Source organism: Oenanthe melanoleuca, chromosome 1A (genome assembly GCF_029582105.1).
Source record: "Oenanthe melanoleuca isolate GR-GAL-2019-014 chromosome 1A, OMel1.0, whole genome shotgun sequence".
NCBI lineage: Eukaryota > Metazoa > Chordata > Aves > Passeriformes > Muscicapidae > Oenanthe > Oenanthe melanoleuca.
The window spans coordinates 56340752-56367757 of NC_079334.1; the positions used below are offsets into that span (position 1 = coordinate 56340752).

Consider the following 27006-nt stretch of genomic DNA (forward strand, 5'->3'; position numbering starts at 1 on the left):
ATTTGTGATGAATTAGCATGTGAACGAATGCTTCTTGAATATTCTAATAGATGCTGGCACTGCACTCTGTTTATTTTGGTATTTTTAGTGTGGGATAACCTAATTTTACAATGTAAAATCGAGTGGAAATGCATTTGCAGTTTAAAAACAACATAGTCAGATACCAGCTGATACTTTAGAGACAGAAAACATGTGGAAATCTTCAGTGCTTGCTTGTGTTTCTGAGATGTGTTTGCTGGAATTAATATTTTTTAAGTCCTGTACAATTCTGCTTGCCTTAGGCTGAGTGGTGTGAAATGTAATTGAACTAATGATTCACTGTGGTGAGAGCATTTTTAAGAATGTAGTGGGCTTCATATTGTACAATACTATGGCATAAATTTACCCTTTTTTCTTCAGTGATGCTGCCTCTTTGCATTCTGTTTCAGTCTATCTGTCAAGCACCCACACCTTCATATCGCTCCTGGAATCCTCTTGTGTCTGTAGGATATTAGTGTGTCTTCACAATTTATTCTTTATTTTGTTTTGTGTTAAATCTGTCGTGTTACAGATCATGTGTGGCTCTGTTTTATGGTGGCTTCTGGGTGTATGTAGGATGGCACATATTCTTACTTGTATTCCTTCCTGCTGTGTGCAGAATTTTCTTCTGCAGTCCTTGAAGTGTACTCCAACATAAGTCCCCTTTTTAAAAATTTAATGAAGATGAAGAATAGTAAAAATGAGCCTGCTTGTATTCGTAAAGGCAATCGATGAGTGTGATCAACATAGCCTTTGAAACTGGGCTTAATCTCTTTGGGTAATTCCTAGGCTGCTCTTTCTCTGCTATGAAGTGCTGCTTCATTGCATCTGATTTTCTAATGAATGAGCTTTTAACGCTAAATGTGTAATTCTTGAGGTTTTATTTAATTTTAAAAAGTAAGGTTATGTTGTCAAGAAACCTTTCAAGTCTGAAATGCTTTTTTCAGATAAGGACATGATGTAGACTTATTAATCTGTTCATTATCATTTTTCTTTTCCTTCTTTTTAAATGAATGAGTAATATCTTTCATTTAAGAATGCTTTATTGGAAGATTAGTAATCACTGGAAACATGTTATGGTATTAACCCTACACATCCTGCCTTCTCCTTCTAGTGTTCAAAATACAGAGAGTAGCTTGAAAGGGAAATCAAGAAAGGGTAAAAAAAAGAAAAAATAATAGTTTCTGCTTAAATATTTTGGGTGCGTTTCTTTTCAGAAGTTATTCCCAAAAGAATATTTTTAAGTGATAAATGTGGAGGATATGGGATTAAAAAAAAAAGCTTACTGCATTTACTTGCTCTCTACAACCTCTCAAATAAGATGTAGGATTTCAATTCTTGTAGGAAATCAGAGATAACTTGGATAAAAAATGTGCTCTGAATGGGTACAATTGAATGCAGGTATTTTTGGGTTAGTTTCCACAAAAAAAGCTAGTGAAAATATGAAAATATGTTTGAATATATGTTACACAGTATTTTCACATAATTAGTTATTATCAATCAGATAATAACATTTCTAGGTAGAACTTGGATGATTTTAAATGCCTATTCTATGTAGAATATGGAGCTGTAGTATTATATTTTGAGTCTTCTGTTCTGATAAGCTTAAGGCCTGAGCCCAAGTAAACTAAGGTACATTACAAATATTTTTTTTTTGAGCATAAAACCAGTTTTGGCAATACACATATGATTAATAATTCAGCGATGTACTGGAAAAGAGCTTTTGTTCCCTTAAAACTGCCCTTTTTTTATACACAACTTCAGGAAAGTGCTTTAGAAATCCAAGTTTTTTATGTAATACTTTAGTTAATCTAGCTCTCATATTCAAGGGTATGATCTGCTTTTTTATATAAGATAATAGTTATTGAGAATTAGAATTTTAAATATACTGGTAGCTGGTGACACACTGATCAGTTTATGTAACAATGAGAGTGGAATTATGCTCATTGATTTTGCAGCTTTTTGTTTTGTTTCCCCCTCCCTGCTACTGTTTCATTGAAATTAAGAAATTTTTAAGCATGGCATGGTGCAGACAACTTGACAAACTTATGTTTGGATGAATATCTTAATTCTTTCTTACAATGCTACTAATGATGATAACTTCCTAAGGCTTCTTGCTTCTCTAATGCAGGTTTAAGATGAAATTGAAGCAGACAAAAGTAGAACAAAGGTATGCCATGGCTGCCCAGGAAATGCAGGAATACGATAGCTAGCATTGGTGATTGGTTTGTGACAAGGCAATTGCATGGCTAGTATTGAGTACACTGGAAAATAATGAAGTTATCAAGGGCAAGAAAAGTTATCTTATACTTCAGCTGTGGCATTTAATAATCATTTCTATGTAAATAGGTGGTATGAATGAAAAATTTCTGTATGAAAGGTCCTTCTGTCATACTAGAGGTCAGTGTGAAAAATCAAAGCCTTTGCACAGGATTGACTCTGTTGATTGGTTGTCTTCTAGCATCAGCCAAATAATTTTCTCGTCCATGCTTTTTTCCTTCATTTAGCCTTTCACTCCTACCCTGTCCTTTGCAATTATTCAAAGTTGTGTATTTTCTATGTAGAAATTGTGGATCTGAGATTGTATATGCAAAACTTTTTTCTTTTCTTAAGGATACTGTCAACTTTTGGACCAGCATGAATTCTTTTTCCCGTACAAAAAGTTTCTGAACCACTCACTGAAGGACGTAACATAAATGGCTTTTTCTGTGCATGGTAGTTGCATGCTGGAGAAGATTGAAATAAGTGAGATATCTAAATATGAGGTCAAAATGCATACAAGTTGTAGCTGCATAATATTCACAATACCTATGATCAATACTGTTCATGAATTAAATTTAAAAACACCGTATCTTACAAAATGGTGAATTTGTGCTACAGGAAAGTATTCCCAAGTGCAATTTGTGCTTAAAAATTCTTTTATATTTACAGAGAAACTGAGCCATACAAATATTTTTAAAAGTTTGCACTTCTTTAAGGCTATTTATTTGCTAAAAAAAGAGGACTTGAATATTTTTGACAAATATACACATGGTGTTACGCTAACAAACAGCCATGCAACATATATCTTACATAATGAAGAACTTGAATATACAAGACCTACTCTATTTAACATATATATTGAAAATATACAGTCTCGCCAATAGTTAAAAAAGTTTTTCTTATTTGGCAGTATTTTTTTACAATTTGTTCAAATATTCCGTTTGATGTGTTTTGGTGAATACTGAAATCTAGTCAGTGACAACCTGAGGTACTAAACATTTCTGCCTTACTTCGCTGTCTTCAAAGGTAATCTTTTTGTTCCTTTTAGGCTCTATCCATGAGTTGTGTATTACAGCGTTATTTGGCATGGGATCTGCTTCCACTATTGAAACAACTCGCTTTTTCATCTTACTTTTCAGAACTTTCTGAAACTTTTGCCTCGTGAATGCGTAAAGTAGAGGGTGAAATATAGTTGTTCCATATGCCATTACTAGAAAACATAATCTCAACTTTACCAAAAGGTCACTTGGGCCCAAACATAAGATAGTGGTGTTTAAAACTGAGATGGGTGTCCAGCAGAGAAGGAATGTTGAGATAATCAGAAGGGACATTCTGAAGACTCTCTTTTGCCGTTCTCGTCGCTCCCGGTGCCGTTTGACAGCTCGGCGTAGGGCAATTATGACAGACACAGAAGTCCTTACACCAAACACGACGTTTTTTCCTCCACTGCTGTGGGACACATCCGTAGTCTCGTGCTGAGTGGTCAAAGAAATAGTTTTTTTCTTTCTGTTTTTCTTCTTTTGTCCTGTTGTAAATCTTGTACCAATCCGAATATTTAGGGCCTGGAGTATTTTGGTGTATGTAATTAGCATTACTATAACAGTGAAGAAAAATATTGGAATCTGAACGAGAATGTGGTAGTACATTCCTAGTTCAGTGTGGTATTCGTTTGTACTCACACACAGAAGTGTCTTATTTTCCCAAGTACTTGCACTTTGAAGACTGAAAAAGTTGACTTCAATGAAAGGAATCAGGAAGGAAAAAAGTGAAATGATCCATATTGATGTCATTAATATCACAGCCCTTCCCATGGTCAGGATCCGATTAGCAGGTTTTACGGAGATGTCGTATCGGTCCAGGGTGATAGCGAAGACGTTGATTGCAGTTGAAACGCTTGCAAAAGAGACACAAGCCTCATGGAAGCAGCAGATGAGAGCAGTGTTACTCTCCAGTGAAAGCAGAAGGATAACTATAGTTAGAGGAATACATCCCACACAAATTATTACATCAAGTACATGAAGGTTCATTGTAATTATGTTACTGACAGAATTGATTAAGTTGGATTTCATACAGTAAAGTACCAGAACGGTGAGATTGCTGCCAAGTCCCAAAACAATTTCTAACATCAAAAATCCGGTGAGAGAAACTTGAAAGCTTAATGGATATGACAGTGGTTGGTACATGTTGGTGTCGATGTCATCAATGGCATCTCGAACTGTAATGTTAGATTCGGACTGCATGTTGACTTCCAGAATGGGGGACAAACACATTCTTTTGTTGCGGCTGGCTTTTCTCCTGAAAGGTGAAATAAAATATGAAACTATTTGATTTCTTTTTTTAACACTTATTGTAGATAAATGCTGGGAAAGGAGAAGGGAGGAAAAGTAGTATTTTTACCAAACTCTTCATTTACAGTATGTTTAGAGCTTTAATTGGCATGGACTCAAAAGCCTGAAGATCTGGAATAAGGTCTTTGCTTTTTAGAAGAAAGCAGGATTTGTTTGAAAAAAGAAAAAGTAGTGAAAAGCTTCCACTTAGGGAGGCAAGCCTTTGTTTATAGTGATGTGATTTTTCACAAAGAGCTCATTTGTTGAATAAACCGTACTTTGTGCATTGCCTTTGTATTGCTTTGAAGGTCATTTTAGAAGAGTGTTGTTAAGTATTAACAAATTAGTGATCAAGATCATTTTAAAAAGCTCTTGTGGAAAAAGAAGTGAGGAACATGGAGCACTGTTGGTTATGTATCATAAAAAGGATATTTGAATTATTTATGCCAATTTATCCACCTCTTTCTTATGAGGTTTACAGTAGTGTTGTGGGCTGAAATGTGACATTCTGTAATTCACCAGTTTTTTACAGAGTTTAAACCTTCTGTTTATTTTAATCTTGTGTGCATCTGTGTATATGATGCTTGCCACAACAACTTCGTATGAGTTCATATAATTTCAAATGCACAGCTTATGTGGGTTTGGGAAATTAAGTTTATTATACAATGCTACATTTCCTTTTTCTGATTTGAATATTCAGTTTCTCTAGAAATCTGTGCCTACATGGAATGGAAGAGTATTTAATTTTATTCCAGAATATATTTAAGAGAATAATTCTAGCAAATAATACGTAAAAAGAAAATTGTCTTTTCGGCTTTTGAGTTCAGTTTGTTTGTTTGAGTTTTTTTAAAAACGGCAATTAAACCCAACAGATTTACATACATAGCATGCTTCTCTTAGGAATAAGTAAGGATCAAAAAAGTATTTATTTTATATAGCAGATTTTTTTGTTTTGTGTCTCATCTGCTTAGTTTTACACATATGGGTAAGTTTTAAATATAGCATCTACATGTAATATCTGATGTTTGTATTATTTATGTTGTCAACCAGCTCTTGAGTTTGTAATTGAATAAATAAAAGAGAGGTTTTTCAGTTTCTTGTTATGATACTGGAGGGGGTTTTTTCTAGGTAGCTTTAAATTTAAGAGGGGACATATTTGGCATGAAAATAAATTTTAATGTCAAGCTTTGTTCTATTCTGAATACATTAAAATGGATAGCACTAAGGTGAACAAAATTGAGCTCTTTTAAAATGAAAGTATGAATTAAGCACACTTGGGATACAGTATGCAAATGGATTTCATCTGCAGTTCTGAAAAGCCTCAATTGAACAATACTATTAATTGCAAATTGTATGATGAAAATTCTTGGTATTCTTCAACAGTTACTTCACATGTGCCTCTTAAATAAAAAAGATGTAAATTAGAACGTATTACTCTCAGGTGTGAAATGAAACAAGAAATATTTCAAAAGCTTTGTTTAATTTCTAATTCAGGCGACCTCTATCTGTCTTACATTAACCCTCAGGAATATGATCTCCTTTTGCATGCTGTCCTGGCTGTGAATGGATTTCAAGAAACCATTCCAAATACATTGCTGGATAAATTAAGTTCTTTTGTATTAGCAAAAGCCAGGAAGAAATCAAAAGCAGATCAGCAACGGAGATTTTGTGCAAACAGAAAACCTCAGATGTGTCAGGTCGTCACAGATAGCTGAGGCATCACCTTCTTGCAGCATTGCCTCGGTTTCGGGTGCAGGGGAGCGGAGCCGTGGGGACAGGGGCTCGTTGTCCCCGCGCTGCTCGGGCAGAGCCAGGACAGAACCGGGGCACCTCTGGGGCAGAACCAGGGCAGAGCCAGGGCTCTGCTGGGGCACAGCTGGAGCACCTCTGGGGCAGAGTCAGGGCACAGCTGGGGCACCTCTGGAGCAGAACCAGTGCAGAGCCAGGGCTCTGCTGGGGCACAGCTGGAGCACCTCTGGGGCAGAGCTAGGGCACAGCTGGAGCACCTCTGGGGCAGAACCAGTGCAGAGCCAGGGCTCTGCTGGGGCACAGCTGGAGCACCTCTGGGGCAGAGCTAGGGCACAGCTGGAGCACCTCTGGGGCAGAACCAGTGCAGAGCCAGGGCTCTGCTGGGGCACTGCTGGGGCACTGCTGAGGCAGAGCCAGGACTCTGCTGGGGCACTGCTGGGGCACTGCTGGGGCAGAGCCAGGGCACCTCTGGGGCAGAACCAGGGCAGAGCCAGGGCTCTGCTGGGGCATAGCTGGGGCAGAACCAGGGCTCTGCTGGGGCACCTACCTGTTCTGTGTGCCTCAGGGGCCTGGCACAGTGCGGTGGCCGCTCGGCACAAACTGACACATGCTGCCACTGAGAGATTTTTGACTCGCACTGTAACCTGGAAATCAAGTGGTAGCTGAGCTCTTATTTCATTTCTTCCAGGTTTTTTTTGTTTTCTTTTTTTTGTTCCTGCAGTTCAGCAGCAAAAAGTTCTGATTAAACATGGAGACTTCTTAATTGCCTCAGATACTTCTACAGACCCGGGCATATTCTGTATGTCTGTTCTGAGTTTCAAGGCAGCAATAACAAATAAACCTTCTTTTAAGTGATGTTAATTTCCTTTCTCTGTTGCATTTTGTAGAAGCCTGTTTTTATTTTCCAGGTTTAAAGAAAAATAATTTCTGATCTCTATTTTCAGAGTGTATGTAGACATCCTTAGTTTATAGTTGCGTATTTCTTTCTGTAATATTCCTGCTCATTACTTTTGAGTGATGGCTTAGTGAAAGAAGTTGCTATACATCATAAAATCCAGTTCGTGTGCTTTGCGAGTAACCATGGGTTACCTAATTTGGTTTATTTTGATTTAAGGAGAATACATAACATCGTAAAATTGAGAGAAAAATATCCATTAGTCATTACGACAAGTAAGTTATTTAATGAGTAGTATAGAAAAAGCTTGGTTAAACCTTTATTCAGCTTGCTGGTGAAGTATGCATATTCTCCTTTTGGGATTTCATGTTTCATTGTCTCTTCATGCATCAGTAGTTTCCACAATTCTGGTTTTAAATTATAAATCCCTCTTTAAGAAATGCTCACCATTTTAAGAATCAATCATTGCACTCTTCTTTTAATGAAAATCTGAGCAGATGTGTTAGTCTTCCATATATATTGCTGAAGTGTCATGCACGTAAATGGTAATGCAAGTGTGTTCCATGTTTTGTTTTTAATTCCTTTATGTCTTAAGAATACATTTTAGGGATGCATCCTGCTGCTCGTAGGTCATACAGCTACAAAGATACCCGGTCAACTGCATTCTTCATATTGTCAGTTGTAAAACTGAATTAGTTGCTGCATGCCCTTGTGAAGGGGAGGAAAAAAAAGGTTAAAAGTAGGGCTTATGTTTTCAAAAAGAAAGTAATGCAAGAATGTATTTTCTAATATCACTTATTTAATGAATAAAGGATCTCTAAAATTGGACCTTATAGATTACATAGAAAATCAGTTAGCCTGCTATCTATTTGCAAGTAACATCATATTCTTCTGTCAGCTTACATGAATTTAGGTTTTTTGGGCAAGTTTCCTGTTCTCCAGATAGTGCAGGTTACAAAAAATCCTGGCTAGAAGCAATAACTGTTGGATGCAGAGTGTCTGTGACTAAAGCTAGAAAATGTAGTTTTATAACTCTGGTGAGCAGGTAGCTTATACATGCAACTCTCTTGTCTTTTAATGAGAAACTGAACAGAGTTAATGAGCCTTTTAGAAAATATGCTTTTGTTTAATTTGCACACTGCTATACTTTCCTTTCTTGAAATAATTGTTTAGCAAATCCATGCTTTTAATAAATGGCTTGAATGTACAGGATAACGAAAGAAATAAGTTTTTAAAAAAACAACAAAAAGGGGGGATTTCCTGAGCAATCAGAGATTAGTCATATTAGCCAACCTTCATAAAGCAATAAGTATACACTAATTACAGACTGTCTGATCCTTCAAAGAGTAACTGAATAAATCTGAAACGTATTTAACTGCCAGTATTTGGAAATAACTGCTGAGGGAGAAAAAGCATATTTCCAGTGGCTTTATTTATATGGGGTTGTTTTCCCCAATACTGTATAAGCTTAAACTGTACTGTCTTCATGTTGTACAAACAAAACAGGTTCTTAATAGTCTATAAGACTTTCATACAGAATAACATTTTTCTATCGTTATATTTTTAATGGGGAAGGGAAAATAGCATTTAAATATTCCCTGGTCTTAAGTATAACAATGTATTACTGCTTAATATAAGCTGAATCTGATCTCTTGCCTTTTTTCCTCCAATTTTTAATTTGGTTTAATGTTGCTTATTCTGCATATCATAATAAGGAACAGGTCTTACCTCCACTAAAGATTTGGTAAATTCTCCATGCAGGTGAAGCAGTTCCAGGTTGGAGGGATTCATTTTGTTCACTTGTTAGCAGAGTAGAAGGGAAAGAGGGTAATAAGCATATCTTCAAAAAATGACCTTAATGAAAATTTGTGCCTGTACTGTGCCATTGTTTCAGCATACTGCTAATGTATACAATTGCTTTAGTTCTGGTTTACAGGCTGCTGCAGTCTCCCACTCTTCCTACGGTAGAATCAATAAGCATCTGAAAATACATAATGAAAGTAATTTAACATACTGAAGGCTTCTTGTCTCCAGAGACACCACTGAGATTCACGCTTTCTAAAAAAGAGGAGCCGTGCTTCTGAGAGGAAAGCTTGCGATGGGCAGCTTGTGCAGAATGACAGCCTACCTTGTCGCTTCTCCTCACTGCAGAGAGATGCAGTGCATTCACTAATTTTGATTGGTCAGTGATGTTGGGCTTAAATTGTGCTTCATATATGGGATTGTTGCCCTCCCTCCCCCCAATTTATATAAGGATTCTTTTATAAAAGGACTAAATTTACAAATGATTTATGAATTCTGGAATATATTAAGGGTATGCCTGTTTTATTTTTACCTTTTCACAATTTACTTTGTGTACACTGGAAACCACATGGCACTGAGGAAAAAAAAGGGATTAAACGGTTATTACTTTAAAAGCTTCCAACAATCTATATTTGAATTTGCCTACTTTCCATTTCTGAGCCTTTTGAGTTTTTTGTTTGATTTTTTTGTTTGTTTGTTTGTTTTGGTTGGTTGATTTTTCTTGTCTTAAGAACATTCTGAAATAATACTGCCTCTTTAAGCCATACTGGATTTCACCGTGCATGTTTACATGCTAGTGGTCATCTAGGTTTTTTTTAGCAATAAGTTATATTCAGGACAACTTGGTACCCACATGGCTATTAGGAATATTTTTGCTAGGATGCACCGAGATTATTCAGACTCTGACAGTTATTCAGACGTGATAATTCAGTTGATTCATGATCAGAAAAAAATTATTTTTAGGATCCATCACCTTGTACAATGTATAGTTGTAGAGATTATTAATTTTGTTGAAATGTGAACTTCTAAAAAAAATTGTATGTTCCATATGAATTTTGCTAGAGACTTGACAGGTTTTCGTAAGGATGTCTTTCTTGCATGATATTCTTGACCTTCACTTTGCAAGGGGTGTCTTTGTTTTCACTTTTTGTTTTGTAACTTATTTCTGAATCTCTTCTATCAGTATAAGCAATGCTCACAACCGCATAATGAGCAGTGTACCTGTTCTAATTAGTACTGATGCTAAATAAACCTTGGAAATAATTTCAGTATAAACCCCAAAATAATATTTTTCAAAATTGGTTTGCTGAAATAAATAGTTTAAGAATATCTGAGTATAAAATGTCTTATAGGTAGTTTATAATCTCAAGTGAGTGAGGGGCTTTTTTTCACCATGATTTAAAAGTTTTTTAAGGTTTTTTGTAAGGTGTCATAAAGTAATAAACATTAAAGCAGAGTTCTTATATAAGTAACTCTGTTAATGTGTTAGTATGGATCAAATTTTGATGGGGTCCTCTGTTTTTAAGTTGTTAATGCAAATACAGAATGCAGTTGTATAACTCGGATATCTTTATTTCCTTACTTTTTCTTTCAGCCAGACATCCAATATATTATTTATCTTTAGGTAACAGCATGCTTTATGTATTTTTAAAAATGGCTTCATATCCATCTAGGATGCTTCCTGTTCCATACTCCTTTGCATTCAGAAACCATGTAAATAGAGATTGCAGGAACTTTGAGCAGAGATCAGTGGGTACCAGCTGGCTATGCTGAGTAGCAGCTGATTGAGTCCTTTGAGCTGTCTCTGTATTGTCTGCCTCCCAAGAGCTTGAAACCAGTGATACCAGCATAGCTCTAAAGGGTGATGTAATAAAGAGGATTCCTGAAATGAAAGCATAAATACTAATATATTAAAGAGATTTACTTGCTTCACTTTCAGTATGACTAAGGATAAGTAAGGAAGCCTGTCTAAATTTAAACAGATGAATCTCCATCTCCCTTTCTAATTCTTCAGTGTGTGCCTGAACAAAGATGGAGGTATTGGATGATCTGTACTGTTAGAAAAAAGATGTACACACAGAGGAAGATTGTAGCAGGATTTTGGGTATACCATGAATATATGGTTGAAATGCAGGCAAAGGGGTCACAAAAGACTATCTATATGACAGGAGGTGATATTGGCAGAAGTTTTATCTGCAAAAAGTGTTTGAAAGGAGTGATAAGGAGCTGAGTTGTGAGCATATATTAAGCTAAAGTTTTCTGGAGACAAAATCAGGAAAAGAAGCTGTACCATATGGAGGCAATCAGGAGTAGGTGGATGGATAGACATGCTTATAAGCCATTGCTGTGCAGATGCTAGTTAAGATTGTGTGAACAGATGACTTCATCCTCAAAGGGTAGATAGGGAAGAGTGGGCAAAAAGAGCCATGTGCAGGCACCCAGCATAAACAGAAAATGTGCTGTTCTTATACCTGTTTCTATATCAGTACAGATGGGAGAAAGAATTTGACTGGTATTTTGGCTTTTAGGGTAGTGAAAAGTGGGGTGAAAAGGTAATGAGAAGGTAGAAGTATCAGGGAACAGCAGGAGTCCTAAACCAGGAGACTGATGATGAAGGGTCTTAAGACTGAGAATGGCAGCACAAGGGGAGAGGGAGATCCAGATGGTAGCAGAGAATAGATTGTGAAGGATTGAGGCTGCTGGGTCTGATGTGGGGGGGAAAGAAATGCAGAGAGGCAGGAGCTTGAATCAGAGTGGAGCACAAGGGTGTAGAGGCATGTGCATATAGAGAGACATGCACAGGGATAGAGATAATGGCAGTTGCCATAACACACACCCCTGTAGTACTTCTAAATTCAATTCAGGAATCATAGTTGTATGTGAGAATATATTTTTGTGTTTTGCTGAGAGCAGGAAGTCCAGAAGTTTGGAAATTGTAGTGTATTTCTTGGTCCTCTTCCGTCTTTTATCTGTCTTACTTTCTACACAGAGGAAGTAATGTCCCAACGTTGTCTGTTACTGCACTCCCAAACAGTGAGAGGTCATCTCTAGATGTAAAGGTCAGAGCTCTGCTGTTGAATTTATAAAATCACCGTGAATCAGTTTCTTGAACTGCGGTGTTTAAAATAAGCTTAGTTGGTTTAAAAATACTCATTAGGCTCTAAAGGTTTAGCAGGGCCAAATGGGTACCCAGTTCTAATGTTTTTCTATGAGAGTCCTTGATTTTGGACCTTTAGAATTCTTTTGATGTGTTTTAGAGTTTAACTTTACATAAAACTACTGCAGACTATTTTGACATCCAGATGTCATGGATCGTCATGAAGATCTTCATTGGCACAGTTGTGAGACTGTGTCTGCTCACTTCCCTTGTTCTCTGCATTATTCTTTTTTCATCCTGAATGCTTCAACAACACTTTCTTTGTACGGCACATCTTGTTTTCTAGTCTGAATCTTGCTGCTCATTTAATGACTGTTTAGAATTTTACTGCTTCTGGGTCTAAAAATCTCATCTGTTTTCATATTAGCAAGAGACTTGAGATCTTAACTCATACAAATTTTTTAGTGCCAGATAGTGTCTTTAGAGCTCAAGTTGCTTTAGAAAATGAATATTGGGTGGTTTGCCCTGGGACTGTTGTTCAGCATTATTTACATGGTGCATTTGTACAATTCCAGCTAGATAGCTCCTCTGTACCTTTCATTTGCCTACTCTGAGGAGTGTCATGCCGAATTCTAACCTAGCTCTTCTGAATATTTTGTGATTTGTATCAGTTCTAGCAGTTTGTGATCTGTATCTAAACTTCTTACCTTGTTATATCTCAGTTTCCTCAGTAGTCAGTTGCAAAGAACATGGTTAGAATATTGTTGGAAATCCAATAACTTCTATAGTATCAAGGAAAAATAAGCAATGGATAATAGCTGTTTGGGTTTGGGAGCTGTACTGATGTGCCCTTGTTAATGCTGAATTTGTAAATGTGTTCTGCTTTCTACCTGATATTGAAATTATGGCTTGCTGTTTCTGGATGATGCTGTAGCATGCTTTTATGTAAATCTTGTCTCCTGACCCATACATGAGATCTAGTCATAAAGGTTTTTATTATTATTTAAGAATGATATGCTGAATTGATGACAAAAATTCTGTTAGAATTTGTAGATAGTACCATTCTGACTCAGATGGTGACATGGTCTTTTCTTTCTTTTGGCTCAAGTACTTTATTCTCATTTCTTTAATCTATAGAAAACTCTTCTAAGGTTATTATTCCTTTTCTGCCGCAAGGACTGACATCCAGAAAATTAATTTTCCATTCGGTGTGTTACCCTTAAAGTTTATTTTCTCTTCTCCCTTGTTGTTGATTGCCATCTTGCTTTGTTTTGTTATTTTTATAATGATTTATTTAGGTTGGGTTTTGCAAGGGGCTTTCTTCCACTTTTCTAACAGTCATGTTTCCCTTGACAGAAAACAGTCGTGCACATGGGGCATTGTTGATCTCAGTTCCAGAACTGTAGAATTACTTCCCTGAAAAAAATCTGGATTTTCCAGATTAATTGTATGTTGTTTTACTGTGCTTCCTCTTGTATTTGCAAAGATGAAGACCTTTGGAAACAGTACAAAGACAAGTTTATATATATGAATGATATATATAAAATATAATAGTGTATATATATATATTACATATTTATGTATTTTTATATATAATGTGTACATATTAATTTTCTAGATTGAGAGTTAATGATAGCATAGCAGCTTAACTGTGGAAAATTAACTACTTTTGCCATGGAATAAGAACGTCTTATAAGATTCTTTTGCGTTTGTATAACTATTAGGCATAGGTTATTTGTTCAGTATTATTGCATGTTAGAACAACTGTTGACCTTTTCAGCACTGGAAGGTTCTGTACTCACGAGAAAATGTGTAAGTTAGAGAATGCCCTTTAGCTATTAATACCAAAAATGTATCTTGTTTTAGTTTTGCGCAATGAGTTGACACCAGAGAGGAATTGCAAAACCATTGCTGGCTATCACTCATATGTAGGGAAGGCATTGTTTTTATATTATAACAATGAATCTGGTGAAGTGGTATGGCTAAATCTTGGTCCTAGTTTTAATTACTGTATAATTATTTAAGCATTTTAATGGAGGGAAGTATGTCTGGTAAATTTAATAGTAATTTAAATAACATCAGTCTCACTCCAGCTTTTCTCCGTGGAAGTGGTTTATCCTCTAGTATAAACATTCATAATGAGTGGTACTGTATGTTGTTGTAGTTTTTTGCAAAAGTTTGATTAGTGACTATAAATTTAAATGTATTTTTTGATTTTTCTTAATTGTAATTTGACTATGAATTTAGTTTTTCCTTCATTAAAATTGTGCTTTGACTGTTCTGCGAACTTGAGAGATTTCTGCTTTTGTAAAATATTCTTAGTTCTGAGTTGGTGATTGTTGCTGAATTTTAGTGAGGATTTTCATTATTATGGAAAGGCTTTTGGAATTCTTTTTTTGGTATTGCTTTGAACATACAAATAAAAAAGGCACCTGCTGGCATTGTGTGAACCTTGTGAAAGCGTGCCTGAAAGATCATTTGTTCCCAAAGTTGCAAAGTGGTTTAGCAGAGTAGCTGAAATGTTCTGGAGCTGGAGTCCTGATGCTGTGTGGCTGTAGAATGAGGAAATACTGCCTTGTGGTTTGAGGTGCCATGGGATTGCTTACCTTTCTTTCATGAAGATATTTTGTAAGTTGGAGGAGGTTTTCAGTGCTGTTCCCTGCTGCTGGCTGGCTGTGTTGCCCAGCACCTCCAAGTCCCAGCTCTTGGTAGCTCTGTGTTTGTGCATTGCCCAGCAGCCTCGGTGTAGACATGTCAGGAAGTGTTCTGCCTGGCTGATGGTGTTGCTTTGGATTGGGAGGCAGCTAAAGTTAATGTGCAGGGTTGAAACTTTAGGTTCAGGGCTCTCCATCAGATATCCTGTTGTGAAAGTCATGTGTAGCCAGGTGTGCAGGATGGGCAGCAGCAGGAGCAGCACTAGCTGCCCTGTTACAATCCCCTCATGCAGTTTGGTTACACCGTTCCTGCTGTAATATCCTGTAATGGGAATTGGTAATTTAAAACAAAATGAGAAAACAGAAAGATTTTTTTCTGCAGTTGTTTATTCAGCAGAGATCTTGGATAGACTTTGTTTCTAGTAATTTTGTAAACTAGAAAGGCGGTACCATTGTCTCTTAATTAAGACAAAGTGTCCACATGGTGTGCCTAGTAGCAAGCATTGTTCTAGCTGAAATTAGGAGACAGATCTTAGGATCTTAATTGCCCTGTAAGTAAAGAGTGAACACAGCATGAATAGCTATCATATGTCATGTCCCTTTAGTTTTTTTAAGGCTAACACAATAGCGTAAGGGTTACCACCAGGGTGACTTCATATGTGTCAGTCTCACTCAGGTAGCCACTTGGCTGATGCAGTTTGGAAGTACTACAAAAAGTGTGGGAAAAGGATCCAGTAGACTTACTACCCTTAAAATCAAACTGCAGTGACCACACACAGTAACTCTGCATGTGACAGGAACATACTTTGCCTTCTTCAGACAACAAAATAAAACCTAAGGACAGTTAAAATAAGGTCAGCCCCTGTGTTCAGTTCAAATGTAGAAACATCTCCACATCAGTCTGACAGTGTTGATATTCCGCAAATTAAATTCTCAAAATCTGAAAAATTATATGCGATATGTTTTCTTGTCTGGTTTTTAAAATGATAGATACTTAGTTGTCCCCTCTTTGCCACCTTGGTTCTTCAGTTGTTTTTACAAGGTTGTTCAGGGAAATGGAGAAAAACTGTTTATATAGTGCCATAAAAAGACATGTGAGAGAAGTTTAAAAGTAATAAGCTATAATGATAAATGCATAATAATATGGAAATTGAACTAATTTAGTGGAGTGTGTTGGCTTAACATTTCCTCTACTAAAAAAAATATTCATTTGATTGATGTGCATGTTGATTTACATTTAGATTTGTGTTGGTATCATATTCAGTTTATTTTCGTTCTTCCTCTGTTGTTTGGGTTCATTCATTTTCATAATTTGTATCCATAATATAGTTTAGTTTTTTATTGATTATTGAAAAACATCTCTTACTTCCTTAAGTGGATAAATGAAAGAGAAATATAAACCCCTTCATATTTTCAGGGTTTTTAAAAAAACTATATATATATTGTAGCTGTAGAATCTAAAATAAATACCTTAACTGTGTTAAAATGCATACATACGCATGCATATGAATAACTCATTTTGTCTGTGAAGCTTTCAAATATCAAGGATTTTTTGTGCCTAAAGTATAGTTTCAGTTTTTTTCCATCTTCTAAAGTATTTTTAACCTCACTGCATAATTGTTGTCTTTGAAATCACTTACTGTAATACTGAAGCAAACCACAGCTTGTATGAAAAATGCTTTCATTTGCTGTTTTTTAGGAGAAGGCTGAGAGCAGTGGTGTCAGTGGTATGCCTGAAGAAGGGAATACTCTTTTGCATTGTATATAGTTGATGCCTGGAGCTAGCTTTGCAGTCATTAGGCTTGAAGCCTAACTTTTATTTTACTAATAAAATCTGGAGAAATTTAAAATAGTTGTTCAACACATTTTTATTGCACTGATGGATGATGAGCAAATACAGGTTTAAAGAGAAAAAGCATGTCAAATTCTTTGGCAGCCTTCATTGATGATCTATGTAATCAATTTAAACATACAGGTAGCATGAATTGCAATGATAGGAGCTATGAAGTGTAGTTGGAATAGGAAAAAGGAAAAACGTTATATGCATTATTTCTGGTATTTTCAAAGTGAGAAGCTTCACTATTACTAGGTAGGCTATCAGCTCTGCAAAATGATATCTTGGGTTTGGAGCTTCTGGAGGAAATGTGGAAGACAGAGAATAGCAACAGCAACAACCCATCAACAGGAAAACCATGTGAGTTATTACATACTGACTGCCTGTTACCGTGCTGGCTTTTTAAAAGAGAAATTGCTGTTCTGACACAAGTAGAGAGGTCTTTTCTAGTTCTCATTCTTTCCACAGTAGATATGGTGCCCAGTGAGAATTCATTCCCCCTGAGAGACAGCTGGATATGGAGAACATTATTTTATCTTATTAATCAAGCAAATTGGTTTTAATGCAAGGAAAGAATGAAAGGAAAGGAGAGCCTGCCCTTTGAAAGTGGCTACTATTTTAAACTTCCTGGTTGTTAGGCTTGAAATGTTTTTCTTTGAATTTGCTTTATGTTGTAATACCTTTTCTGCTGCCTTGCTGTTGAAGTAAAAGGAAAACTCAGTGCTTTCTGTTCCCCCCAGGCAGTTGTTTTTTTTACTTGCAATTTTTTTTATATATTCTTCAGAAACCAGTTTTGTTTGCCACCATCAGAAATTCTAGGCATTTACCTGTTTATTGGACTCTTGCTAATACCCTGTTTAATACTCCCACTCTGAAATCTTGAAGCTGGCATTATCTCAATAAGCAATGCAGGTCTAGGGTAGAATACTTCAACAGAGATTTTCCAATGGTGTTTGAGTGCATCTGTATGTAAGGACTCAGTGGCTCTTGGACTGTCGGTTGACTGCATACCTTGATAAATGTTCCAGGCTGTGATGGTAGCATTTGTGAGAGTATAAAAGCCACTGTCAGTAATCTTGAAGCCTGTAGGAAAAGCAGCTATTACAGTGTACTTTGGGGCAATAAAGATTGATACTAGATAGAGTTTTAGTTTGTATTCAGTGCCCTTAATCTAGAGTGAATTTATATGGACAGTTAGAGATAGTGTGGATTAACACTTGAACTAAGGATTTTAGCTGCTTCTTGTGCGATGTCCATGACCACAATGCCTGAGCATCCTGTATCTGCTTCACAGTTTCTGTTCACATTATTGTGTTTTGTAGGAAAACAGTTTGGTTATGTCCTAGATGCCTAGTGCAGATCTGGAAAGGCTGTCTGTATTTCATTAATCTGTCCAGTCTCCATAATACAAGATCAATTTCTTTTCGAAGAATGCATGGACTGTAGAAATATTCCACATTTATTCTCTTTGCAGATCTTTAAGGACAGGTTTTTAATGACTAACTAGACTTGACAGAGTTAAACCAAGAAAATGCTTTGGAATAATAAAGAAAGAATTGAGGTTTGAGTGGAAGAAGTAGTTTCATGTATCTATCTCTCAAGACATAAGTTTATTTTTTTCTGAAGTAAAGTAATGTATTGGCAAAGTCAGAATATAAATTATTTCTTGCACTAACTTCACTGCTGTCTAAATTGCTTTAAGCCCTTAACTGCATTGGGAGAGGGGTGGAGGAGCAAAACAAACCTTCAGAAGATGCAAATAATTAATGAGATTTTAAAAAATGTATTGATGAAACATTATAGAACTCTACTTTATCATCTATCTTTTCAAAATTAAACACTCCTCCATCTCTAAAAAAACAGGTCTTGCAGCATGCATAGAAGATTATTAAACACAGGGCAAAAATGGGAAACTGTGTTTGGAGAATATTTCACCTGTAATTTGACATTGAGAAGTTGTTGCTTCCAACATCAGCTAGGAAGCTAAATTAGGTGTAGAGACGCTTCATAAATAAAACCCATAACAAGCAGTACCACACAGTTTAACAACAGTTAACCAAGTCAATATTGTGAGTAGGACAAACTGGACATAATGTTTTTATGTGTGGTACTTCGGGTTGTGCCATACTGAGAAGAATTTGTCATTAATATATTAGGGGCTTTGTATTAGTGCATTTCCCCTTCTCTTATCCTTCCCAGTGCCTTTACGTGTGTGTGATGTGGCAGAAGGAAGAAGAAAAAGCACCTATTGAGGATGAGCCAGGCATGGACTTAGTTGCATGAATATTTGATGAGGACTAAAGGAGTCACACGCAAGGACAGGGAAATTGTGAGAATTTCTGCAAGAGTGATTGAGCTGCTCTTCAGATTTATTTATATCTCCTTTCTTAGTTTTCTTAATGATCTTTTGCTATAAATAGACAGAGAATGTTGAGTGTTGAATTTCATGGTCGCTTTTGTTGGAAACTGCTAAGAGCTTGACTTGTAACCTTGCTTTAGGTTTTAGGTGTTCTGAAAAAATTCTTCAGCAATATCAGTATTTCTTCACTTTGGTACCACAGTATAATTCCATTGGGTACAATTGCCATGTATGGTAGTTGGCTGAATAGCTGGCTGTGATCAGCTGGGCACAAAATTGCCTTGAGTAGATTTGATCCACAACACAAGGAAATGAGAATGGAAATGGGATTGATCCCAAAAATTCCATGAACCAGCAGCTGCAGAGGGAACTGTGGATTGTAGAGAGTCCACATAAAATTGCTAATCTGTAATTTTAAATCTTTGTTTAAATCTGTGATTACGATGCAAAGTTTTTTTTTCTCTTTCTGTGCTTGCCTGAAAGCATCTGTATTTTCAAAGTACGTTTGAAGATCGCTGAGAGCTGCAAGATGTAGATACTGAAGAAATGAATTCACCAAATCACTAATCTTTTTCATTTTTTTGATTTTTTTAGAAATACATCCAGCTGATATAATTTAATATTCTGGTTTTGTGCATAGTCTTGGCTAATGCATCTGTTGAATGAATGAATAAATAAATGGAAAGAAATGCAGTTTTAATTCTGGTAAAACCTATTTTTATTTTTTTTCTTGTAAAATTGGCAGCAATATTCTACTCTAGGACAGCATTATTGGATACTGACATAGTGGAATAATAGTAGCAGTTAGAAATAAATGTGAATGCTGCTGAGTTTTAGAGCTTGAGCTTTTATTATCCTTAAGTAATTTTAGCACCTGCAAAATAATGCAAGATGCTGGTTTCTCTTTTAACAAATAGATTACTGTATAGCTTCCAATTTCCATTGATTACTATTATCTAGTAAGTGCTTGTTAGAAATCAAAGCAGTGAACAGTGTGAGCAGGTCGCAGATTGGGTCAGCTTATTCTTTGTCAGAGGCTCAAGAAAGCAGGCAGGCAGCTGTTATTTTACCCTCTGAATAGAAAAAATTATTCCTTTGACTATGTTTTGCCTTTTGAATTCTTACTGAGTTAGTAATTTATTTATTTGTTTTGATATTTGAATGATATTTGAACTTTAAATGAGGAAATTCCATTATGCTTCTTCTGGGAGAAGAAAATTGTATCGAAGTAGTTTTAATTACTGTACCCAACTCCTTGCTATTCAGTTTAGCTGATACATGCAGGGCTACTCAAAATGCCTGCTGTGTCCACCACCCAAGGCATTCTCAGCACTGTTCCAGGTCCTCTACCAAACCTGGGATTTTGGGGTGCTGACTCAGCTGGCACAAGCTGGCTCTTGAGGAAATCTGTGATTGCTCAATTTGATTAGAACTGCTGTCACCACTGCCACTGACAAGCAGTGCTCTGTGTGAGCCTGACGTGTTCAGCTGAACACTGTGTACAGAGTAGTTATCTATAACTCCTGTGATAGATGTACCATAGTTATATTTGTATGAATGTGTGTATGTATATAAAAAGTATAAAGTGGTTATAAAAATGACTTGATTCATTGAAGTGCTACGAATTACACTCTTTCTGGCAACAGAAACAATTCTTCAAATGGAGATTCTCCAATGCATAGTACATTCTCCAAAGTGGAATCTTGCTTTTGAAAAGGTACCAAGAAAGAATGGTGAATTCAAGGAAATGCACCCTTAGTCCAGAGGCTTTCCAAAGTAACCTTTTTTCCAAGGGTTGGCATGCTGCTTGCTTCCAAGCTTCAGGCATCATGCAGTTCAAGCATGTAATTTGAATGGACATTTAGTTTAAATGGGCATTTTGACCCTGCTTATATTAATTTTGACAATGGAGATAATTTCCCCCCTCTCTTCCATTTAACAGAAGTTGTTCTTTCAACATTTATTCTGCTTAAGAGTATCAGACGTAGTATTATTATCTGTGTGGGCATTGGGAAGGAGAAAATATGGACACAGATCTACTTAAAATCTCAGTCTCTGATAAAATTTTTGTAACCAGGAAGTAATAGCATTCCTATAATCTTTTATATTTTTAATAGAATCATAGAATCATTAAGGTTGGGAAAGACCTCCAAGATCATCAAGTTCAACCTTTGATCAAACACCACCATGTCAACTGAACCATGCCACTAAGTGCCATGTCCAGTTGTTTCTTGAGCGCTTCTAGGGTTTGTGATTTTACCATCTCCTTGGACAGTCTATTCCAATGCCTGATCACCTTTTCAGTGAAGAAATTCTTCATGATTTGGGATTTTCCTTTGTGTAACCAAACCATTTCCTAAAGTGTAAAGAAATTATAGACTTATAGTTGAAGGTGTAAGAAAGTTCTTTTCTTCACTTCTCCCGCTTTGGTAGATTTCCTGACTCTCCACTTCTACTCATGGGTAGAAATAGGTCAAAGGGAAAAACAAAGTGGGGCAAAAATAATTAATCAGCTGGGAATGGATGAAACATTGGGCAAAATCCTAAGGTGGTATTAGGTAGGAGACAAAGAATGATATTTCTGTTGTAACACTGTCTGGTAGCTGGATTTAAGTGTAAATTTGTTTCAAACAAGTTACTTCATATTCAACTTCTTCCCTTTATAAAAATGCTTAAAATGGTAGCCAAAAATGCTGTGGGATCTTAAGATGGGAACTGTAGACAAGTGCTACCTTCTAAAGGTTATTTTAAAAATATGGTCTCTGTGGTTTGTGAGTAATTTTATAAACTGCAACCTTGCATGGTGATTGAAAAGCAGTAGGGAAACTGATTTCACTTCCAAGCTTCATGCATCAAATGTTTTTTTTAAATATCATGAGAAAGTGCTTTAGCAACTGCATCTGAATATGGTGTTTTCCTTTCCTTAACTGTTTAAAAGCTGAGCATCATTGTCTGTGTAAATATCAATAGCTTTGAAGACCGGAGGAAGAATTACTGTGAAAAATGTAATCTGGATAGACTCAACCTCTGCAATTTCAAGACAAGGTTTTAAACAGAAATACTTAAACTAATTTTAAGTAATTCTCCCATAATAATAATAAATTATGCAAGTCTCCATGGTGCCCTGTCACCTTTGTGCAGAAAATGGCAGCAAGGAAAAAACTGCCACTGCTCAAAGGATGTTCTACAATTACAATTGATTGAAAAAATTAACAATGCATGAAACACATAACATTTCTTTCATTATTTATTAAATATTAACTTGTTTGAAACATAGACTGTGGTCCTTCTTCAGTGCCTACAGAGTGATTCTTTACTGATACTTGAAGAAGGAAACCTCTGAGTGTAAACCACTGTGTGTGTAGTTGTGCATTTTTAAATACTCTGAAAAATTTTATCTTCTCAGGCTCTTTTTAGGATTTCCTTGCTTGAACTTACATTAAAGTAAGCATGACTGAAGAAATGGTGTTGAAGTAATGCTCTCCTTTCTGTTTGTAATCTAGATGTGATCTTTGATACGTTAAAAAATATTAATTAATGCACTAGTTCCCATAATTACTGGAATGAATTCACTGATGTCTGCCTTAAGCTGATGCTTATTATAAAGAAACCTACTTTTGTAGTTGATCATGGTAATATAAGAGATAAAATTATAATTCTGCCATTGTGAATATAATAAATAGTGCTCCTATCTGTATAACCAAGGCATACACATCTATCTCTGGTGAAATAGAAAGCACCATGTTGGCTTTCTAATAAAATACTAAATATTAGAAGCAAGTATTTTCTAATTGGTGGTTGCTAAACATGTGAATAAAACAGATGTATGGATGGTAGGGTTTTCTGTATGTTTATTTAAAGTTTCTATCGTACTGTTTTATGTATGATATATACTTTTATATACTGTTTATGCTAACTTGCAGTTAGCATACTTATGCATTGAATTCTGAGTAGAGTGATCTGGATCTCAGACTGAGCAAACCAGGCTATATTTTGAATCAATTAGAGCATTTTTAAGTCTGGAGAAGTTTATTTTTAGTCTTGAAGGGAGTTCAACAGGCAAAGATGTCTTGCAGTTTCTACTTCATAACTATGTGTCATCTTGGACAAATCCTTTTTACCTTCATTCGTGGATGGATTAAATAAATTGGCAGCTTACTTAGACAGAACCTAAGAAAAGGCAATTCTGTCTTGGAACATTACACAGCAGCCCTTTCACCTGCCTCTGAATTACAGTGAGTGACACTTTCTTCTTCCTTTTGATCTGAAGCTTGATTTATAAAATAATAGTTTACTGTTCTACAGTAGCACAGAAATCAGGGTTAAGAGGTTGGCTCAGAAAGAGGGTAAATGAGGAAAAGGACTGGTATACATTCCTGTAGAAGGAAAATAGTTAAGCTGCTGGGTTTCCCTGCATAAGTGATCCCACTGGAGAAGGCACGAGTGCAGTGATCCCATTCTTAGAGAAGTTCTCTGAATTCTTGCTCAGAAAATAGGAAGTCATTGAAATCTTGAAGTTTATGGACTTGAGCTTCTGTTTCTAGCCCCAGTTTCAGGTTTGAAAGCCTGAGCTGTGAAAGTTTTGGTTCATCAGTTTCACAAATTCGGAAGTGTTACTTATTTAAATCAGGTTGAGGTAGTTGCTGCAATATATTATGTAATGTTATACTCAAAAACTTTCCCCCTACCAAGGTAGTCATAAGAAGCTGGTTTATATCACTCTGTTGTAATATATAATAGGTGACCTACTTTCGTACTTTCTTCATGGGAACACAAAGAACAACACTATATTTATGTACTTTGAGATCTTCCTACACATTTCTCCATCCTTTCTTTCTTTAGGTTTTTCATCCTTTTTTGTATTCAATGCCTAGAAATTAGAGATTCAATGAAATAAAATGGCTTGAGTTTTTTCATTTGACCAGACTACAAAATATGCATCAATTTCTATTAAATGTAATCTTAAATGTGTATTTTCACATTTCTTTGAAAATATGAAGTAGGTTTTTTTTTGCTTATGTGTCTTTCAATACCTCTATATTTGTCTGAAGTTTAGGTTTTTGTGTATGTTTCACATAATATTTTGTTTTTAAATTTGCTCTTAAGAAACTCCTTGATCTTTTTATTTAGTTTTTAGTGGGTTTTTTTCTTGGTAAGGGGGGAACTCAACTCATTCATAATTGACTGTGAAAAATGTATTATTAAAATTGATACAGGGAAAATGCTGTTAAATGTATAGCTTAAACTAGACTCTTCTCCTTGCACTGACCTTTTCTCTTGTATAATAAAACATAATATTGTAACCAAGTCAGATAGCAGAAAATATTCCAGCAGTAATGTTTTTCAGATTCATGGCATCTGTTCAATTGGCATTTATGAAGCACTTGGAGATACTCAGATGAATGAGCTGTGTTAGTGTATGTGTTAGAGGGCACCGTTAGAAGGAGCAGCATGTCTAAGTAATTGCATCTTGGACTTTTATGAATTTAGTTGTATAGAAACCATCATTAGTAAAACAGCCTATGAAAGGCAAAACATGAGCATTAAATTCCTTGGATGCCTTTTATTGGGAAAGCAGGATTCATAAAAGCACAGTGTGTTGCAGGCTTTATTTCACAGTTCTGCCAACACGAATCCAATCTGAGCTCGAGCACAGCTGCTATTCCTGCCAGTCCTCCTCACTCTCCTGATGGAGCTTGATCAGCTCTCTTTGTTTTCTCTGTTCGCTTAAAATGAACGCTGTTTAATGATCTTCACTAATGAATTTGTGATGTCCTGTTCAGAGACTTTTATTTATGGAGTGCTTCCCCCCCAGCATTAAAATATCATTTACTGACATAGTATAGGGTAAGGTAACGAGAAAAAATAGATGTGAAGTTCAGGGTGGATTGTGATGGATAGAAATACATAGAGAAAACTAGCTGTTCTTACAACAATTGTGCTATTCTTTTTATCCCTGTAACACAGTTACTCCTCCTCCGCCCCCCACACAACAGATTTGTAATGAAAGAATAGAATCTTGTGCAGGCTGCAACTCCCAAAGGTAAAACCCACAGTACTAGACTTCCATCTGTATAGCCTGTTTTATTTCAGGGAGATTTCATTTAGTTTTCCTTGGTTAAATTAGTCTGAAATACTGTCTTTGCAAGTTCATTAAAATTATTCTATAATGGGTGTCTACTGTAATTTTTGAAGTGTTACATTCAGTTTCTTGGTGGTGGTGCTTACTATTTACCTCATGTTCTTGTCATCCTTTCTGCCACGTTCCCATGTTTGTTGTGCTCTCTTGCCTCTGCACTCACCTTCATGGCCAATAGTGTTATTCCTGGCCTGTTCTCCATAGAATTCTTTAGCCCTGTTCCCTTCCACCCTCAGAGTAATATACTAGAGTGAAAAAAAAGTCACCTCTTAGTTATATGTAGTTGGAGTGGAGAAAGGAATCCTCTTTGGTTGAGTAATATATTTTTATAGAATTTAAGAAGATTATTTCACCGGAATACTTATCTGTAATGTTTACATTTACCAAATGTAGCCCTTACTGATTAGTAAGGGCTTTTATCTGCTTGGAGAAACTAAAGCTATATATGTAAAAAAAAAAAGCTCCCCAGGGAAGGGGATAGTGCTGGGTTTTGTTTCTGCTCTGCAACCAGCATGCTAAAATGTACTGGATCAATACTTGGGATCAATGCTGGATAGTTTCTTAGGAGCAGTTAGGAGCACAGGAGGCCTAATCCTGATGAGATCTGTGCACTCAGATCATTTAATAACCTGCACAGCCACCGGGGCAGGTAAAGCCTCAGTGCTGAGTGCAGGACTGGGCACAGGCTGGGAGAGCTTGGCTCACCTGATGCCCAGTGAGTGCTGATCCCTGCTCCACAGATGGGAGTGCTCCAGGGGTTAGTGACACTGCTCTTCACTGGCTTGTAAGACACTGTCGTTATCCCTCTCCTTTGCCAAGTAATCAATCCCTTTTCCTCTAAAACATGAGCAAATAGCTGAATTAAGTAAGTGAATTACTGTGAATATACATAGGATCCACCTAAGTTCTTTTAGGGAGGGCAGTGATTGAACATTTGAAAATAGCTGATAGCAAGTATTATCTGAATAATCTGAACTTGTCTAATTGCCATTTGAAAACTTTTCCCACAAGCAGTTTTATCCTTACTGAAGGTACTTGTTTCAATACCAGATAATCTGACACATTTTCTTTCCAAGTTTGTTGATCTGCTTCACTCTGTTCTCTAAAGAATCAGTATTTCTACTTTTAAATTTTAAGAGTTCTTTTGCCACAACTAATTTGTGCATTAACTTCTTTATATGTTGAAGGCATGTGCTAATTAGTGCTAATGAGTTACTGAGTAAATGGAAATCAGAATAGAAACTAATTGCTGAGTAAGACAATAAAAACTTGATGTTTGTACAAACCAAAACTTCACAGAGTCAGATACAAAATTTAGAGTTCTGTTTTTTATTGCTTTAATGTGAAGCACCCTACACACAGTGGATTAAAGACTGACTTCCATCTCTAGTTAACTGCTATAAATTGTTCTCCTGTGATTATTTTCTCCTTGCATCTCTGCCATGCACAGATGCTTGTTCCTTGCATAGGTGTATCCAGAGGAGTGAGGAGCTGATACTGAGCAGCGGCTGAAAGCTGCTGGGGTCATTTTCAGCAAAATGATTGTATGGGTTGGAAGGAGATGACATGGCTGAGAGATGTCAAAGGGAGGGAACAATGGCAGCTGGAATAAAAAACTGATAGCATAAACTGATGTGGATCTGAGGCACAAGAGACTTGGGGTCTGCTACCAGATTAGTATATCCCCTTTCTTAAAATCTGTAGTGTGGTCATTTTATATACAAGTAGTTGTCCGAATTATTATCTTTCTGTGGAGGTCCCTGAAGACTCAGCAGAAGAGGGGTAGGAGAAAGCTGACATTATGGCAGAGCTCAGAATAAATAAATGGAATGACTCATAACCTGGACCAGATGAATATTTGCTTATGAC

At 36.3% G+C, this 27006-nt stretch overlaps 2 protein-coding genes across 7 annotated transcripts in view; one reads left to right on the plus strand and one right to left on the minus strand.

The window, feature by feature from the left end:
- Positions 1–27006, plus strand: part of COG5 (component of oligomeric golgi complex 5) — a 177519-nt gene that overhangs the window by 28508 nt on the left and 122005 nt on the right. The window lies entirely within an intron of this gene.
- GPR22 (G protein-coupled receptor 22) lies at positions 1177–9484 on the minus strand. Of its 6 annotated transcripts, XM_056482144.1 has the most exons (4): positions 9380–9400; positions 8980–9232; positions 6904–7000; positions 2982–4575 (listed from the first exon to the last, which is right to left on the minus strand). In XM_056482144.1, exon 4 carries the CDS (start codon positions 4548–4550, stop codon positions 3249–3251), a length of 1302 nt encoding a protein of 433 aa, XP_056338119.1. In that variant the 5' UTR covers positions 4551–4575; positions 6904–7000; positions 8980–9232; positions 9380–9400; the 3' UTR covers positions 2982–3248. The 6 variants fall into 6 exon arrangements, with proteins under 6 accessions (XP_056338117.1, XP_056338118.1, XP_056338114.1 ...); XM_056482143.1 differs by having other exon boundaries at positions 2976–4575; positions 8980–9484; XM_056482139.1 differs by lacking the exon at positions 6904–7000 and adding an exon at positions 7699–7959 and having other exon boundaries at positions 2976–4575; positions 8980–9484.